The 20,344-nt window shown below is 37.6% G+C and overlaps 1 protein-coding gene across 1 annotated transcript in view; it reads right to left on the bottom strand.

The window, feature by feature from the left end:
- OTOGL (otogelin-like) overlaps nt 1–20,344 on the bottom strand; it is a 96,216-nt gene that overhangs the window by 25,026 nt on the left and 50,846 nt on the right. Inside the window, 12 exon segments of the mRNA XM_009574441.1 lie at nt 22–36; nt 1,944–1,980; nt 3,525–3,573; nt 4,522–4,601; nt 5,835–5,952; nt 6,577–6,855; nt 8,415–8,582; nt 12,280–12,306; nt 12,860–13,016; nt 15,848–15,964; nt 18,201–18,320; nt 20,032–20,160. Coding sequence (XP_009572736.1) covers nt 22–36; nt 1,944–1,980; nt 3,525–3,573; nt 4,522–4,601; nt 5,835–5,952; nt 6,577–6,855; nt 8,415–8,582; nt 12,280–12,306; nt 12,860–13,016; nt 15,848–15,964; nt 18,201–18,320; nt 20,032–20,160 — 1,296 coding nt within the window.

The following is a 20,344-nucleotide window of genomic DNA, read 5'->3' as shown; positions in this document are numbered from 1 at the left end:
GAAAAAACAACCAGAATCAACTTTACATTAATTTCCCTTATAAAGGCCAAGCGGTCACTTGTTCATTGCCCTGCTCTGAGACAGAATCTGTGTATCTACGTGACCCCCCCATCACTTATTTTGGAATGAATTGCTTTTGTGTGGTTGTAACAGGTGATAATGATGCACATCCATTCACCCCCACCCTTCCTGTTCCATCTAGCTTTGGTGCAATACTCTATGTAAAGCATTTTGCATTGAGGCTACATGTTATATTCAGTAATAATCTGAAGCATTTTAAGAAATACAGAATCATGCGTTCCCATCATTTTAAACCCTATGACAAAGAAACAAATGGAAAAAAAAAGAAAGACAGGGTGAGATTATGCAGAAACTCAAAAATTCCATGAATTATGGCTTTTTCTGCACCTCAGAAATATATTTTGCTATCTAGAATCAGCACATAGCTTTAAAAGCGTTTTTTTTCCAGAGCAATACATCCAAGTTGCAGAATATACCAGGGCAGTATAAAAGCAGCAATATAACAATCCTCTAAGAATAATTTAGTATTTTAAAATATACAAATAAAAACAAAAATAGGAGATTTAAGATCTCTGGTATTACATATATAGCATAACAGATTGGACTGAAAAGAAATATATATTTTAACACACAGGGGCAAGTAAAACTGATCATACCACACATTCAGAATATGTAGACATCAGTGTATGCATCATTGTACCAAAGGAAGTCTTGTCAGCTATAGCTGCCATTGTTTCCGTGCTTGCCAGAGAAGTTTGTGTTTCCACAGGACCTGAAAAGGAAGGCAGAGCCGTTCCACCACTAGAATGAGATAAATCTATTATAGTTCTCGTCTGCAGCTCTGTGGCCTCTGTTAAACTGAAATAAGGTGTAATGATTTTCTGTGTTGGGATTTTTGACCAATCTGATGTTGTTACATCCGGGACTCCAGAAAGAGAGAGATTTTTTACTGAGGTTGTATTTCTTGAAAAAGGTGAACTCTGAACTGCAGATACTGTCAAATAAGGCAGGGAAGATTTCTCAGTTGTGGTTGACTTTGTCTTGGTAACATTTCTTTTCTCATGTGAAGTATGACCACTTTCTAAAATAGCCACAGTTCTTTCAAAAGAGGTTGTGTATTTAACTTCTGAAGCCGTAAATGAGGTACTCTTCGTCTGTAATAATGGACTTGTAGTACCAGTTGTTTTGATTATCATCATTTTTGGAGTTTCTTTAGTGCTCTGTGAAGCTTGAGTTTCTGCAGTTGTAAATAAAGATTTCTGTGACACATGCATGGGTGTTTCTATGGTGGTAGGAACTGAAGCTGAAGCCATATAAAACTCCAAATCGGCAACAAAAGAATCAGTGGGTTTTGTAGTAATCCTAGAGGCTACAGTAGTGCCAGAAGCAACTAATAAACTGGCTGAAGAGCTAGGTGGTATTTTTGCAAAAATATAAGGTGCTTTTAAGGACGTAACATTCACCGTTGTGTTCGTGATCATTGGTGTAGTGGATTGAGTGATGATTCCAGCTGATATGGCTGATATTGTTCCATCTTCTTCTGAAGAACTTACCGAAGAACTCTGTTTTCCTAGAGAAACAGTAGAGATACGAGTGGTCTTAGGAGGAGGTGAAGACATAGAGACCCTACTGGACTGGCTTTCTAAAGTGGCTTCGGGAGTTGTAGGCATTAGTAAAAAGGGCATTATAATGGATATTTTTAGTGCTGCTGAAAGGCTGGTAGAAGGGCTTATGTTTAAAGTGAATGTAGAAAAACCTAGAGAAGTTGCAAAGTCTATAACTGGACTTTTTGAGGTTCCTTGTGTACCTAGAGATGAAACTGGTGTTTAGGTAGCAGTTACATTTTGTGTTAATGATGATGTCCTACTGAATATGGGAATCAATGAGGAACTTGTAGTATGAGATATCACATAAGATGGTACTAATGTTGATAACAAGATTGTAAATAAAGATGATGGCCTTGTAAGAGAAGGATCTTTAGGAATGAAAGTGCCTGAATTTTGTGCAACAGGGTCAGTTTTCAATTCTGTATTTAAATTTTCTGTATGTGAACTGCTTGGGTACTCTGTAATTTCTGAAGTGGTTATTAATGTAGCATTTAGAGGTAATACCAGTGTCCTAAGAGGGAAGACTGTAGACATAATGGATTTCTTTGGCTTTTTAGAAATGGATGACACTGACAAGGAATCAGTGTGCATTATGTATTTATTTTTTGTTGAGGATTTACTTGCTATAGACATATCAGGGATTGTTGGATAGACTAGAAGAATGGAAGCAGTGGAAGGTACTTTGTAAAGACTTTTGGAGGCAACAGTGACATCTGCCATAGCTTTGGGCTTCAGGGAGGTAATCAGAGAATGCACTGGTACAGATACTGTGTGTGTTACAGGACTCGAAGAAGTGTTTATAGGGATTTGAGAAGCAACTTGAGGTGAAGATACAGACATTATGGGCAGAGCAGCAGAAATACTGCCTTTTATTAATGGAGATGTCTGCTTGGGAACAGTCACTGAAATTTCCACTGAAGATAAAAATGGCTTTGGAGAAAAACTAGCTAAAGAACTTGTATTTAATGATATCAGAGAAGTTTTAGACAAGGCTTTTGCTGTTTCAAAATATAAAGCTGTGATTAATTGAGGAAAACTTGTCTCAAAGCTAGCAAATCTAGTAGGCATAGGAATTTGAGGAGCAGTTGAAGTCAGTGCAGAAATGGGTGTTGGGTGAACTGTAGTTTGACCAATACCAGACCTAGTTCTAACAGACAAAGTAGATATAGGAGAAGTAGGTGTGCTTAGTGTCAACCATGAACCTAGAAGAAATACAGGTCTTGTGGAAGTTGCTCTGCCAGCCAGCAAAGCAGACAAAGACACTTCAGAGGACACTGCTGCTCCCTTAGAACGACTTACTGAAGGACTCCTACTCTTCCCAATCCCTGCAGGCAGCTCAGAAGTGACAAAAGATGGCTTCGAGCTTAAAGCTGTTAATGCTGAGGTAGGGGGAACAGTTCCTAGCTGAGTGGTTGATGTTTCAAGTGGAAATGGAACTACCACTAGGGAAATGGGTGTTAATAACGCAGAACGTGTTGGAATAGGACTTGCACTGAGCAGGGTTGTTGGAGTTGCTATTGTAATGGGTAAAGTTATAGATGCAGTAGAACTGATAGTATGTGATGTGATTGCTGAGGCTTGAAGAGCAGTTGGAAAATCTGCTGAAGAGATGAGTTTGGAAAGGACAGTAGGGCTGGCTGTGCTGTGAAGTATATATCAGAAGGCTCCACTGTACTTGGTAATGAAAATGTTGAATAGGTGGCTGCATTAGATGCATCCAATGAATAAAAGTCTGTAATGGACTGTGCCGACATATTCATTCCTCTTAAAGTTGTGTTTGCTTTCATGGTTATTTTGGCTGTCACACCCGTACGAGTTGATTCAGTCCCTGAAGTAACAAATAAAGGAGGTGTCTGAGGAAATCTCTCCATGGTAGCACCAGTGTGAGAGATTAACAATGAAGGTTTTGTTCCAATTCCTGATTCTGTAGGTATCACAGGTATGCCTAAAAGGAAAAACGCATATTTCACTGTCTTTTGTGGATCATTGGTAAAGCAAAATAGCAACATCTATGTCTACTCAAGTCCCATTTAAATATTAGCAAATCAGAGCATCATTTTGCTGAGAAGATAATTTGCCAATGGTTCCAGGTTGCCTGATGACTTTGAGGAACTCAGCTGACTCAAGAAGTTTTCTAATTTTCTTTGCAAATGGAGTAGCTAACTTTTTATTATTAGTGAAAACCTTGATTTTGCAGAGCAGTTTTGACAAAACAAGGGAATTCCATGGAAAACTCAGTAAATGCAAAATAGTAAAATATTTGGAATAAATATATTATAGAATATGTTGCCTTCTTTTATATCTTTGGAAGGTGGTATACTATATGAGATGACTTTGTACTAGCAAATATCAAACATAATGTATTTAATTCAAAACTTGTAAAATAAAATAAGACACAGGATTAAAATGTAATTGTTATGTTAAAAGAATACCATATCCCCAAAATAAGCAAATAATGTGGTATCTTCACACACCAGAAGTTACAAAATAGATGCACTAAATTTGTTAGTGGTGGCTCATCAACTGAAAAGTCTGAACTTTTTGCCACAGCACTATTTCTTCCATTTGGGATCTTTCTCTTATAAATGTATGATATACTAGCAGCATATAGTAAAATATAATTGTGATGAGTATAACACCATTGCAAAACATTAAATTTAATACACTATTAGAGAAATGAAAGAATTCAACTTTAGATATGGCTTGTTTGGATGTAGGACATGTATTTTGGATGACTGGGAAGGGAGTCTATGTCTCAGAGAGACATTCTTCAACAGAAAGATGTTCTGGTAAAGCATTTAATAAAAACCAACAATCTACATTTGATTAAAACCTTTCCTGGGATCTCTAGAGTGATTTATAAGGTTAGACCAATATAATAAAATATACTTACAGTCTTCTGGATAAACACATTTAAGTGTGACCTCATCAAGGATCATGTTTTTGGGACAGTATGGCAAGCATCCTTCAACCCTTTAAAATATTGTATAGTTAATTCTAAAGCCGTAGTAGAAATATAAATTAATTTTAAATTATTTCACTTTGGCAAAATGACACATTTAAATTACTTCCCCATCAGTGTTCTGAGAACTTTCCAGTGTAATGGTGAACACAGCATTTTGAGGCATTTTAAGGCCAGTAAGATGTTGAAGAGCACAATTCTGTTTCTAAATTGTTAATAATCAATTCTTTGCATAGGCTGATGAACATGATCGTTTTTGACCATTCTGCTTCCACAATCAGATGGAAGTTCAGATCCCTAAGCAGAAAGGTTTCCCATAGGACAAAGACCTTCACTATAAGACCACTGTTTTACCCAGTATGTTCATTTGAGACACTGAAATATTTAGACTGACTCCATAGAAAGTCTCATTCTTGGGCACTTTCAGCATAGGAGAGTGCAGACAAGTCCCTTACTTTTTCATTTTGGGGGATTTCTAATAAGAAAATCATTACATTAACAACCATATGGAAAAAGCTAAGAATACCAACAGAGAAAATTAGTAATATTAGTAATATTCCTAATCATAAACTGCATATGCCTAGGGAGGTAGTCTGAAATTCAAAATATCATTTCTTTTCCACCAGATTTTGCGCCTTGGGTTTTTAGGCATTTTTCCTTTTAGTTTGTTGTGGTTCCATAGATGCTAGGGGAGATCCGTGGAGGCAGGAAATCTTGTTACTAAGTAACAAGATAACATCAGCAGTGTGAAATCCCTCACGTGGTGCCAGTGAGCATCTCTTAGTATAAAGTTCCCCCCTCTTACAGGAGAGGGCGTGGTTCACCCTTACGATTCCTACAGTTTTTGATCTCTGTCATATAAACACCAGAAAGATGTAGTCATTTACAGTATCATGGGATGCTGGTTTAAGATGTGAATATAAATCCATAGAAGGAAACAGCCTTAATTTAATTTAATAGATTTCTACTTAACCACTACCAGAAGCTAATCCCCTGGGCTAAATACAAACCCTTTTATTCTTGTGTTGAAAGATCGCATGTAAACAGGAATATATACCATGGGAAATGAGAGGCTTTTTACAAATGTTTTCACATGACTTATGAGAGTTGCTCACAAGAGTGATACTGAAATCTGGATGAGCAAAAATGAATGGATATTGCAGCTGCAGTAATGTTCAGAAAGCATATGGTAATCATATTACAAAAAACAATACGGTAGCAATGCAGAGCTTAATTTGACTTACGGAGGAAGGAATTTACATGCTATTCCTTCAGGATCACCACATGTTTTAACACAAGGATAAGCACAAGATTCATATCGCCATTCACTCATCCTTCTATAAGGCACAGATGCACCGAGTTCTGAGAAAGAAGGAAAAGGTATTATTTATTGATTGTGTAGTCAATAAACTATAAATTTACAGTCTTTTCTATTATGTACATTGGGATTTTGAGAAAAATTAAAAAATGAAGACCAAGTAGAGAAATTCTTGAGAACTTTCAAATAGGTGAGATTTTGTTCATTTTCAATTTCAAGTATTTTAAATTCAATCAAGCTAAAAGACACGGAAGCTTCAAAGATACAAACAGCTACTCACTTTTACAATATATTCTGTTTAAAAAACTTAAAAATCAATTAAACATAGTGAAGGTACTGTTAGTTGACGAAGCAATACAGTTACCCCATTCATTTAAAATAATAGCTACCTATAGCTCACTAACAAGACATTAACATGCATCTTTTTGTGACATGCCACATTAATTTTGAAAGAGTAAAACAATGAAAATGTAGTTCAAAGATAAAGTGATCATCATACCTGCAAAAATTAGAAAATAATAGCATTTGGAAGTGGAATGGAAGACAAAGACAGAATAGTGATTAAAAATAGGATAAAAAATATTTGTGACTTTTGCTGATGAAAGACAAGTGCTCTGAAGGCAAACAGAAAAAAACATACTTGTCCCTGGGGATTATGCAAAATTTACCTTCAACACTAAAGCTACTCAAACGTTTGAATTCTTCTGAATCATCGTACTTTGCCACTTTAACACTGGATAAGGTGAGAATGATGAAAAAGCCTTTTTTACTGTGCAGTTCGAAGGCACTGAGCCCTGGACTCCAGAGGCCCTGGTGGTGGAAGAAGGTGGCTCGTCTCCGAAAAGAGGCACTTGCCTGCCACTTTTCCAACCCAACGGTTTCATTGTCATGTACGTACAGAAAGTAGTTTGGTCTTTCAGCAGATTCAAGGGAAACAAGAGAGAGAGCTTCCACAGAAGAGAAAAAAAAATAATAATAGTAAGATTTTCACAGAAAACAACTTAAAAGTGAGATTAAAATCTATATATTCTCTGCCTCCTCTTAAACAACTGCTTTTCACAAAAAAAAATTCAGTTTTATATAACACAAAAAAAGTTAGAAATGCAGAGTCTGAAGGAGACTTCAAATGATCATATAATCCAGAGCCACCAGAGAGCTAATCAGTTAGGTCAAAACTACATCCAGCCTACTGCTACCAGCCTTTGAAATGATTCATAAACAGTCTCAAATTGGGAGTTTTTTCTCGAATTTGGACAAATGCCTGACAGTTCAGCTGTACCAAAGTTTCATTAGTAAATAACATCATGCAAATATTGTAAGAAAATGCTTGACTTCACCTTGAGGTTAGGCTTTTTTTACATACAGTCATATCCAGCAATACAGTAAGAAAACCTGTAGCCAAATAAAAGACTCAACCCTCTATTTGCTCTACTCATGCCAGAAATCAGAAGTGAAGAAAATTCTCTGAAAATTTAAGAACTTAGGAGAAGACTGATTTCATATTTGGTTTTCAACTTGAATAAAATCTTGAAGTGTCTTTAATCTAGATGAATACTATCTCATTCCCCACAGATATGAAAACTACCTGTGTACTGCACAGATATAATGAGTGTTTTACTTCCACTTTACATCGGTTGGAGCATTGACAAGACTGAATTAATTCTTCTGTTCTATGTACTTTCTCATTTCAAAATCATATCTAAAAACCTAATTTCTCCAGTGCAAAATAGTCAACTGTTTGTGAATATGGTTTCAAATTTTACTCTGAAGACAGCCCTTCTCTATGTTGATTTTTGAGGGTTTGGGATTTTTTCAACAAATTAAATTCTGTGAGAAAGCAATGACAAAATCTGTATTGACTTAATTGGCACAAACCCAATACAGGTGAAGAAAGGAAAATATATACAGAAGGAAAAATATTTAAACATATTTATTTTTGGTTTTATAGTTTAGATCACTCTCTGATAAGTGAAAATTAGAGCTTAGGAATAGCTGTTCACCTAAACAACTTCTTTCTACATTGTACAGAGATGCTGCTCACTAACAATGCAGGAGACAGATTGGTTGTTCTAAGTTGCACATTTTATAGTTCACTGAAAGTCACAAAAAAGAAGAAAAGATGAAGTAGAAGTGATTTTACTGGAGACAAAAATATCCTGCATTCACCTTCGGTGTTGATACTTGCTAGATACGTGTGCAAAATTTTCCAGTTTCCAGTTATACAAACTAATTTTTTTCACAAAGGAATTCTGTTCACTTGTATTTTGCAATATTTCTAAAACGATCTTTGAAAAGTCAGCTTTAAAGCTGGCAATGAGGTTTTCCAATATTTAAAAAATAATTTAAAAAGTCAGTATTCCTCCTCAGTTTTGAAATTGGCCGCTTTATCCTCACTTGTTCCAATAACTAAAAATACCTAGACTATTTTAGGAGATTTAGAAGACGCAGCAAAAATATAGTTTGAAAAATATGTATTGCCTTTAGCAAATTTGTTGAGAACACTTACATAAATCTTTATCTTTGAAAAGACCTGGCGTTATCATGAAACTGAAAAATACATTTCCATATGCTCCGGTTCTAGGCAGGGGAAATATCCTTCTACTGGATACGTTAGCTCCTATAATTGTGTCATTCTTTCCATAACTTGCCAAAATATAGGGTCCTTCACCAAGACCTAAGGGAAGAAAAATCAAATAGAAAAAGAAAAGTCCTCCTTGCATAACATACAAAACTTAAGTCTTAGTTGACATAATATATTGCATTAAATATTTCACCATACTGGGAATCAAAGAAATTTGGAACTACAGCTCAATGCCTCAAGGTATTACGCTGGAGTAGGTCTGTATCTATCTGTTCGATGTAATCCCTTATTCCTTGCTTGCTGCCCAGAATACAACAAATACAAAGTGAGCACAAAAAAGTGCGGGTAGCTATCCTCACAAAATGCCCTGTACAAGAAAGCAATCTTGGCTGCTTTTTTATGGTGTTTAGTGTTTTACATGTCCTTATTTCTATACTTCGAAAGATCAACAGACCAACTTTAATATTACTCCCCAAATAGACACTGAAGCTACTCTAAGATCTACAAGGCAATTCCCCCCCAAAAAAAACAGATTTCAAATTATAAGGCTGTAATTCAACTTTTGGCAGCAATATTGCTTAAGCAGTTGTCTAGTTCATCCTTTCCCACAAACCACTTGCTTCTGCCCCGCTACTGCCCCATTCGTTCTGCCATCCTAAGTGCTTCAGCAGTGAAGTGGTCCAGCTGAAAAATAACCAGCTAATTTTTCCAGTCTGGTTCACCAGGCTGGGCTATAAAGGCTCACAGGGATACATCCAGATACAATAGCATCTGTCTTTGTCACTATATCCCACTGAAAGAACCAAGAGCAGCATACTTCTAAAAGCTCACCTTGTGAGTAATAAACAAAATGTGTAAGTTTTGTGAAAGCTTTTAATCCTTACAATGAAAAGACTGAATGCCTTTCCCAGCCTAAGACAGCTCTTTTCAAATATGACTCTTCCAAGAGGTAAGGAATTCTCATAATAATGAGATTTGGCTCCGCTAGAAGTTAAACACCAATTTCTGAAGAAAACTGCATGAAAATAAACACTGTTTTTATATGGAAACTATGTTGGAGCTTATATGCACATGAAGCCCACAAGCTTGCCACAAAATGACTACTTTTAAAGAAGTGGCAAGGCAATTTATTTTAAAGACACTCTTTATTCTAAATCATTGAATGTTTATCCCTACATATTAACAGACATTTTCCCTATGACTTGAGCAAAAGCAGGAGTGAGCTGTAATTGATAAAGTTTCCGTAAAGATTCAACAGTTTGAGATCATGCAGAACAAAAAAGAATCAGTGGAGGAGCCATCCTATGTCCCAAAAGGTGTTTTGCTGGCACTTGGTGGTGGAAACATGCATAACACCATCCTTGAATTTAACCCCGGTAGGCAGCTAAGCACCACACAGCTGCTTGCTCACTCCCCTGCCAAGAGAATCGGAGGGGAAGAACTGAAAAGAAAAAGAAACAAAGGAAAATAAAACCGAAAAAAGTGATGCAAAAAACCCCAATTGCTCACCACCAGCTGACTAATGCCCAGCTGGACCCTGAGCAGTGCCAGCCCCAGCAAACTTTCCCCCGTTTTTTATCGCTGAGCACGACATCGTATGTTCTGCAATATCCCTTTGGTCAGTTGGTATCAGCTGTCCCAACTGTGTCCCCTCCCAATATCTCGTGCACCCCCAGCCTACTCGCTGGTGGGGCAACATGAGAACCAGGAAAGGCCTGCTGCATAAGCAGTAGCTAAAATATGGGTGTGTTATCAACACTGTTTTCATCACAAATCCAAAATATATCACCATACTAACTATATGAAGAAAATTAACTCTATCTGGGCCAAAACCAGTATACCTTACTACTTTATAAATAAGACAAAATTCCCTATTGCAAAGAAATTATGGAAAGTCAGCTATACCTAGCAAGATCTACGTGCTGCTACTGTACTGGGCCAGACTCCTTGGAGAAGAAAAAAATCATCTACTATGTGATGTTCATTATAGGATGCGAGTCGGTAAAAAAGATGTATCAAAAGTCACATTCATATCATTGCATTTAGTCAAGTTTCCCTTCCTTTTGAATATCTTGCTCCCCACAAAGCACATGCACAGTATCCAAATATAAGAGGGGATGTCACAGGAATTAAATCTGTTAAATGAATACCACTCTCGTTCTAATGAACTGTTCTTTACAGTACAATACTTGTGACACTTGTGCATAAAATCCTGTAACCTATCAATCTGAAAATATAATAGGTCCCAGTTCTGAAATTTACAGTAGAAGCACAAGCTAACGTCCTTAGAGCTTCTCCCTGACTGCCAAGATATGCTGCATGGTGCATTAATCCACCCTCACATTGAATATGATGAGGTTATTAATCGAGACATTAGGGATTACTAAGATCATTCAACCCAGCTGGGCCACTGACCTTCACCCATTAAAAACAGAAGCAGTGTTAAAACTACATACACCAAGTCAAAGAAAAAGCCCATCAATTAATTCAATTGAGTTTTTAATTGAACCAGAGCAATCTCTTTTATATGTCAATGAAAGAAGGAAAAATAAAACAAAGCAAGCCACTTCAGAATGAAAACCTAGAAGATAATTGCATAGTGTGCCAAATGTTCATAAAATTTATGAGGCTTTTTTACTTTTTTTCCAAAAATCATACCAAATTAATTATTATTCTGATTAATCTTAACTCAGTATCATCAGAGATGCTGAGTATCCACACACCATTTATTTTTGGAGAAAAGGACTTGAATTTCTCTGTGCCAAAGACAATTAGTTCAGTGAGGTGAAAATTCAAATGGTAATAACTCTGTATAACCTTGTAAGATGCACACTAATGTGTCAGTATTTGAATTCCTTCCTAATGTAGGATTGTCTGTGTTTATATAGGACAAATCTCAAGTAATACATGAGAAAAACAGTATTTTAGATATCCATAGCAGAACAGGGGGGAAGAAAAAGACAGTATAATGACGTAATGATGTTAAATAGACAAGGAATATGTTGCAAAATGACATACAATACTCCAGCCTGCTCATACAAGTCACCTCTCCTTTCTAATGGATTTGAAGGTCCAGTGAGCTCGAGGGATTGTGACTATGCAATCCTACCCTAGGGAACAGAGAGAACGGAGAAGAGATAACCTCCAACACTGCTGCAGCTGACAGAGATTCTTCTCAGCACAAGCTACGAAGGGTTTTATTTGCAGTGTGCATTGTATCATGTTTCATCTGAGATGCCAGATGTGTTGTTTTGCTTACAACTACGATGTTTGTTTCCATGCCACCACTGTCCCTGGACATAGAGCAGAAAGACCCATGGGGACTTGCTTTGCTAACTTGCTGAGCTCGTTAAATTCACATACCCAAATCAGGAGTACAAAAAAAAAATCATTCTAACCTGTGAAAGAGAGAAATTACCAAACTATATTTTCTTCCAGGGTTAGTCTGAGTGAACTGATGTAATTAAAGTGTCTCTTGGGTATTTGTTTTTAAAAGAGAAACAAAATAAGTGAGGGGGAAAGATAAGTATCTCAAAATAGCATCATACAGAAAGAAAGATGATAGAATAGTACATCAAAGATGCATTCCGTATCCTATAGTGGTCAATGTGGGGAATTTTCTGCAACTAAATGCTTTATAAAAATGGATTCCGTTTTGGAACCAGGGAGTACAGCTTTGTTTCTAGCATGTAGCTAGCTGGTATGCTAGAAAACATGAAGAGTAAGTGTATTCAGCAAGGTATATAAATATGAGGATGAATCAAAGACAGTAATATCAAATACTACATACCTTGATTGTAATATTCACAGTCGTAAGCTAAAAGAAGAAGAAAACAAGCCATTATTATTACAAAGTGGCAACAGAAACTATGCATATCTGCATCCTAAAAATGTAAAATTCACTTTCATCAGAGGGAGTTTCATTTCCCATAATGTATTTCAGTCAGTGACTTTATTTCCTTAGGCTTTTATTCAGTGACATACAGCTGTATTTAAATAGATGTGCTAGGACAGCAGACCTGAAGCATGAATTATTCTACAGCCAAGAACCCTTCTCGCTGTCAATGAAAAGTAGAAAGGACTGAATCTCTTTGCAGCCCTACACAGAACACTGGACATTCCCCAGATCTGGTATACTGGTACCTTTCCGACAGTCTCTGCGCTGGCACACCCTGAGAACAGCCAGTCCTCTTCAGTAAGGCAGCAAATTTGCGTGTATAAGACTAACAGCTAACACACAGACAGTGTGAAAAATGTGAAGAAGTATATTTATTACCCATCTGCTTCTGTCGTATTTGTATTATTGGGCAGCAAAAGGCCAAAGATGCCTCAAAGATGAGCTCCAGTACACAGCCGGCCCAAGTACGTACCACAGAGGGAAGGAGATCGCCAGTGAATCGCTGCTCCTTGCTGGCAGCATTTGTGGGCATAAGCTGCAATACTGGTACACAAGCACTCACAGTCCCCGCCAAGATTGCAGTTGCACGTGTCTGTGTGACAATTTTTGACAAAAGAAGTCACATCAATCTGGGGGGAAAAAAAAAAAGAAAAGAGGGCTGGTGACTTAATTGCATGAGCTGTACAAATTTGTGTTGCACCATTCTCAGCAGGACTGCTACCTCTGGATTGACTGAAAGAATTGGACACAAAAATAAGATATTTTCTAAGGTTTGGGTACATTCCTATACAAAAAGTATACTTCAAATGATCAACTTCTACTTACATTACAGGCCAAGAGAAAATTTCAATCGTGACTATTAAGAAGTATGTCTGTCCACACACTTGCTGTTCATCGATTTTGCAGAGTATGTTGAAGCTGGCAGTTCTGTTTTTATAAGGCAAATACTGCCATCTATAGTCATCCTGTCAGTTTTGCATGAACAGCAAAAAAGTCAGAGTTGCAGCTCTGATTATCATGTAATTAAAGTAATAACTTGTAGTGGGGGTTTTGGTCAGGGAAAGAAAGCTTGAGCATGCTGGTGACATTTTGCAGAAAAATATTTCTGCACTTATTAAGATTTTAATATACTGTGCCCGCAAACCTTCATTAAATCAGAAACCCATGTCCTCACTCTAAAATCCTATCACATTATTTCGTGGTTTTACATAATACACTATTTTTTGGGTTTTAATCATCTTTTTTGTAATGTTCAGCAAAGTTTCCAAAACAGTGTTCTTATTCAACACATGGAATGTTTAAAGCAATGCTTTTCTTTGGTTTAGACTCTGGTCTAGCTCAGTTGTAGAGCACTCAAACGGCACACGTCAGATTACAGAAATACTGTCACAGTAACAAAGCAGCTGTTATCTAACATGGAGACGGCTTCTCAGCTGGCAGTTGCTGGAAGCTGGCAGGGATACGAAGACTGTTTTTCTCCCTTCAGTGGAGAGAGATGCCATTTTGCTTTCATTCTTTTTCTTATTTTGAAAACAGGGATACCACTGGGCTGGGGGCGTGAGCATTAGCTCCACTGAAAATGGCTGTAATAGCTTCACAGGAACCACCAAACAGCAGATTGGCTCCAAAGAGCTCAACCTGTCTCTCATGTCTGCAGGACAGCATCTCTCCATGAGTCAGCAACACCCTGCTGTTGTGACAAATTGGGATCCTAGGGTCAAAGCTCCTGCTGAGTTCAGAAGTTATGAGGAAGACCTTTTTTTCTGTGAGCGTTGAGGCTCCTCAGCCCCCCACTGAGTTCAGTGCTTAGCTGGGCAACTGCAATCTGTCAGTCGCTGCCAGCCAGAGACGCAAGATTTTGTCTCCCTGAAAACAGGGTTTTCCAGCCTTAGCTGAACTCTGAGGCCGCCTGTCCCACGGGCAGGAGCTTGCCTCCATGCACAGCAGGATCCTCCACCACCTGCACAGCAGGAGCGACTGTGAGAGCGCTGCTCCAAGCATGTCCTGAAACCCACATCTACACTTTCTGTTCCTTCCGTGACCCCGGTGTCAGCCTCTGCTTGGGCTTTTTTCCTTGGCACCCGGTTTCCCACCTGGGCAGCCAGCAGTCAGCTGCAGATATCCTTGATAGGAGGTCACTTTACATTACATTTGTAAGAGCCGTATTTTCACACGCTGATGAATAGGTTGTCAAAACACCTGAAAGTTGTTTGCTTTACAGGCTGTTCCATACAAGATGGATATGTGCATGTGAAAATACCTGACTACTAATTAAATGACATGTTTTGCACCTGACATGCATTTTTTAACATAATTATGCTAAATTTTTGGCGTAATGTTTGCAAATTTTAATCACAACATGGATAAGATATAGAAAATGAATGTTCAAGAGAAAACACCTTCTTTATGAAGTTATAATAATACAGCTCCTTAAAAACTCTCAAAAGTTCCATTTTTATTTATTACTTTTCACTTTGAAAATACACTCATCACTATGTTCTCAGGCACATGCTCAAAAAATTCTTTACATAGTAACTGAAGTCAACATTAATAAATCTCTCGGGTTAAGCTACTGCAACCTCCTCCTCAGGCAAATTCCTAACCATGTTGATATCAAACTTCAGTCCTGAAAGTCAGGAGGTTCAGCTGGGACATCTAATGATCTCATTTAGTATTAATAGTCATAAAGAAAATAAGAGACTGAGGCAAAATGTTGTAGTGGTTCTCACTTGCACAGATGTAAAGAAGCACCTTTGATAACTAAATACCTTTGGGAGGCTAAAATCAGAAATAGGGAAAAATGTATAGACCATGTCTTGCATTGATAAAGGGTGGACTAAAATGGAATAAAAGATTCCCACACAAGCTATTGTTGTCCCCATCTTGTCTAGACTGAACTTAAGGACATTCTTGTAACTCAAGTTGCAGGCTCAGCCAGGTATTGGGAAAACAAGGACACCAAACCTCAGAGTTTTGATAAAAAGCAGATGATAAACTGTCAGCCAATTAAAAATACTGATAGCTCTGAAGCTAAAATCTCACTCTCTCATATTTCTTTCTATATTGAGCAGGACAGTTAACAAAATAAAACCATTTGAGATAAGCTGTAGGCACATTACAGAAATGCTTATTTTAGAATCCTGCAATATACACAAAAGCATTACAAATGTAGTTACCTATATAAATAAAAGATATAAATAAAACCGAAAGAGAACAAAACCTTGATTATCCAGTCTACTAACTCATGGCTCCCAGTTATCACTATTATGTTTAGGCTCCAGTCTTGAAAGGAACAAGAAGCTCTGCACAAACATAGCCCACCCACATAGAGATATTTGCAGGGCTCTACTCTGTATCCTCTGCGGCATTCAGACTGAGAGGAATGGCAAGAAGAAGTTAATTACTGGAATTATAATATTTTCCTACATGAGAGCACATCTTGGATGTTTAATAAACTTACCACATTGCGACAAGGTGCAAAAACATCACTGTATAAAACTGAGCATTCCTTTTTGGCATAAGGAAACTTGCTCTGATGTACCTCACATGGTCTTAGTGTTTCATTTGGGCTCTTGCACTTGAAAACAAGCAAAAACACCACAAACATGTGTTTTTATACAAAGGTGTGTTTACCATGGACTCAGGTACACTATAGTGTCAGATAATTCAATACCTGCATACTCAGACAACAGAAATAAAGTTTAAATGCTATCTTCATCTTCCCCTTTCCCTGATTTATTGTTATAATTGAAAACATTTGCACAAAAAAGAATCTTTGTGTTTTGTTCTGAAGTACTAAAATGTTCCTGCTGTCTGCTCGGCGCATAAAGACAAGATGTTTTCTTTGTGACACATTATAATCATTACCAGAGCAACCAACTGTAACATCACAAACAAATACATGGTCCAAATCCATCTCTGGTGGTTTTGCACTGACTTTAAATGGAGTCACACTACAGATGGCTTTAGCCCTGTAAGTTCAAATAAAGAAGCAGCGGTAGGAAGAGAGCAACTCATAAAAAAAATAGTCAAAGATCATCGTGATGATAACTCAAAAATGGCTGAGATACAACTCCCTCTCTTAAAGTTTCTCTTCAAGAAGAAAAAACAAACGAACAGAAAAATATAGCAAAATGACACTCAGCTCAGAAAACACGAGCTCATCCAAAACCATACCCTCTTGATGCAGCAGGGAAGTCCAGGGGGGGAAATGATGGATCCATAGGCAGCATTGGGGTCTCCCAACACAGCCTCAGCTGCAGTGCAGTCGCCCACCTCTGCTACCCTCCTGTGCGGATGCTCAGACGCCATGGTGGGGGATGCGCTGCCACTCCCAGGAGGCAGAAACCCTGGAAGCATCCCACGCTTCACGGTGCCAATGCAAGCATGTTTGCCAGTAGCAGAGTTGGGTTCTAGGCCTCCAGCTACCAAATATTCCTTTACAGTATTTAGATTTTGCAGAAAAGATGACCAGGATACATCTCTATGAAGGCCAAAGGTCCTTTCTGAAAAAAATCCCTAACACCTACTGCTGAGGTAGATGAAGCGTCAAGTCTGGCTGAGCGCAGGCTGCCTGCAAGGCCAATATTGAACTCAGATCCTGAGTGCTCTGGCAGCACAGAGATTGGAAGATTACATGAGATTTTACAAAAATACATATATATGTGGCCACAAAAAGGCAAGCACAAGTTTGGGCTGCATAAGGAGAGGTCGTAACACCCTAGAAGTTAATGTGCTGTGCAAACACCACACACTTTTTTAAAGCAGCCACTGCACTGATAAATCAGAAAAGAAAAATTCATACACTTCATACAAAGCATTTACACATTTCTTTATCTACCTCCTTCTAGATGAGCAGTAAAACCACCAACACTACACATTTGCTTTGCTTGCTCACACAATTTAAACATTTTATGTAGAGTAAAATAGATCCAAAGGGAGATATTGAGGGAGAGAAGCCTCAAAAACTTTACTCCAAATAGGTGTCATATTCTTTCATGAGGTGAGAGATTTTGGTTCAATTTCCTGCTGTGAGTCAAGGAGAGAACAGATTAAAAATTGGTTCTCACAGACGTCCTAAGGGAGTGCTTTACAAATACTGATTTTTCAGGAGGTTCACAAGGCTATACAACCTTATATCTTCTCAGCACAAATTAATAAAATACCTATTCTCCTGTGTTATAAAACACAGTTGCGGTCATCCGCTCTCTACAACCTCTTCCCTTCTCAGAAACCAAGTTGTGCCTGTTGCTGTTCTGAGCCTTTTCGGTCTCACCCCTTCACCACCGCTGCTTCATCAGTTTGTTCTCTATTTACAAACTGCAACTAAAAAAAAAATCACCAATTTTTTTTTCGGTGTTCAGAAAGGAACTTCTTTCCAGACCTTTTTTACCAGCGTTCAGATTCTATTTACTTTCAATATCCTGATGCCTCCAACACCAGAGAAATTACAATTGTTTTTAAAATTGGGCTGAATCCAAGATATCAGAAGCAATGTATCTAACTTTATAGAAAATTGAAATCCAGACAGCTATGATAATTGTCTTATATAGGGAAAAATATATTCTTCCCTAAAGAGACTCTTTGATTTCATTTAAATTCAGTATATGTTTGCTATGACATGAGACAGTTTGCTAAGACATAAGACATTATTAACACATTTCACATCTACAGACATAAAAATTAAAATGTCCTCTTATACACTTGACCATGAGCTTAGAAAATCCCTGTACATCATGTGCTTATAACATGTTCATTTATAAACTAAAATTATCATCCTTTTTTCTTAAATTTTTACTGGACATGGGACTTACCTGTCCTAATACCCAGCTGTCTCCAAACACCTGTGCATTTCTCACCTCCATGTTGTTTGATGTAGTCAGATCATTTGAAGTATATTTGTCAAAATTTCCACACAAACCTGCCAGTTTACCCTAAAAGAGAAGGAGGATTTTTTTTTTATGTATACTGACAGTCAATAATCGGTACAAATGACATACGTGGAATAACACATTCATAAAATGAAAAAGGTGAATGCAGCTCTGACTTACACTTTGAAAATATCTGACGCTGCTATGCTTACAGTTCCATATTGCAAATAACTTTTAATAGAAATTTATATTTTCCTTTTTTCTTCCTGTTTTCCAGAACCTGTTCTTACTGTCTGCCTGTGAAAAGGGGCTGGAATCTAGTCTTTTTTTTTTTTTTTTTCTGAAAGCTTAGTAGTGCATCCAGTCCAAAAGTCAAAAGTTCAGGTGAATTACCTCATGAACGTGAAGCCTGACAAGTTGTTGTCATTAAAACTTGCTGCCTCTAATTTTAGCTCACAATAGCAAGAACATTTGTAATAGCAGTTACAAAAGAGACAGCTGCAACTTTTTTGTGTTTGGGCATGTGCTGCTGATGGAAAAAGTATATATACATGCATACACATATACATACATAGAGAAAAAGATATTTCTGCACAACAGTAAAATGTAGAGTTGGATTTCTAGGGTGCTGTGGCTCACTAATGAATTCTTCTTCCTTAAGGTCTGCTGCAGACATTATCTTACTGAACTGGAGCCTCCGGAAGAAACAGTCATTGGAAACAGAAAGAGCCTGAAGTATTTGTGTCCCTGCATGCAACCTGTAGAACTCAAGTCCCTGCTAGCTTACTCAAAAACAGAAGAATGTTTTTTCACTATGTCTATTGATGGCTGATAAATCAGCTTGTATGTGAAGTAAGCATTTTATGGCTATTGGGAAAAAAGCCTATAATAATGTTGCTTTAAAACCAGATTAGATGGTCATTGTAACTTTGATTTATACTTCAAAAAATCTGATATTGTATTCTCGCATAGAGTGCTTTCTTTTCTTTTACTGGAAAGAGCCTCCTCTCAATACCTGTGTTCATGGTTGAGACGAAACAGGAATGTAACTATCGAATGTGCAGATAAGATTACTCTGCCAGGACCCAAAGACTGAGTTGCAGAGACACCAAGGCAAATGACGATGTAGGAATGGAACAGAGAAGAGCAACTGGCGAGAGAAGGAGCTTCATATTCTTCCCTGAAGAAGAATGGCTGAACCCTGTCACAGTATACTTATTAGGTTTAAATGTCAGGTTTTGTCTAGATCCTTTCCTGTATCTTGTCTTCTTAATTTAAACCCAAGACATGACTCCATCTGTTCATCTCAGCAGTCTCTACTACATCTCAGGGTGCAGTTCTATTATGAGCCTAATCCAATCTGTGCTACAAACCTGCCATCTTCCACGTCGCTAGATATGGAAGCTTCTTTTCCATTGGCTTCAGCAATTATGAAAACATGCAGTGAACTGGGTAACTCAAAATTAACCCTCTCTTCCCACCCCCAAAGTAACTTTGAGTCAGAGCTGAATCACTGCATATCTGCAAGGTTGCAATGTGTGGAGCAACAGAGTAAACATGCATGCAGGAATCACCCCTTATCTTCAGGAGTCCAGCCATTAAATCACATTCTCCGTCTCTTCTTACCTGGGAGATGCTAGCAGCTGAACACAGTGATAAACAGCTATATCACTGGGAAAGTTAGTCACAAAGAAAAGACAATCACAGTTATTCAAGAGATCACATTAGCAACACAGAATGCTACACAAAATCTCAGGTTTTTATTTTGGCTCACCTTCCATCGAGGTCCAACTTTAACATGCATCATTGTCTTCTTATCCCACAGAATTGTAATGTCCTCTTCTGGAAAGTGTATCACAGTATAATATCCAGCCTTCCAAAGCTGATAGTTAGATTTGTTTTCCTGTCCCCTTAAGGTCTTCTGACAGAAATGAATATTTATTAAGATCTAATAAAGTAATTCTACCAAGGTATGCAGCCAATTAATAACAAAGTGTATACTGAAGAATACGTTATCTTTAGCATATAGCTGGATCAATAATATTACTAGAGATGTGGTTTAATACTTTCATATTTTGTCTTTTCAA

Source organism: Fulmarus glacialis, unplaced genomic scaffold, assembly GCF_000690835.1.
Source record: "Fulmarus glacialis isolate BGI_N327 unplaced genomic scaffold, ASM69083v1 scaffold15120, whole genome shotgun sequence".
NCBI lineage: Eukaryota > Metazoa > Chordata > Aves > Procellariiformes > Procellariidae > Fulmarus > Fulmarus glacialis.
Note: the sequence above shows the minus strand (reverse complement) of the source record. Positions and strands in the feature narration are given on the sequence as shown.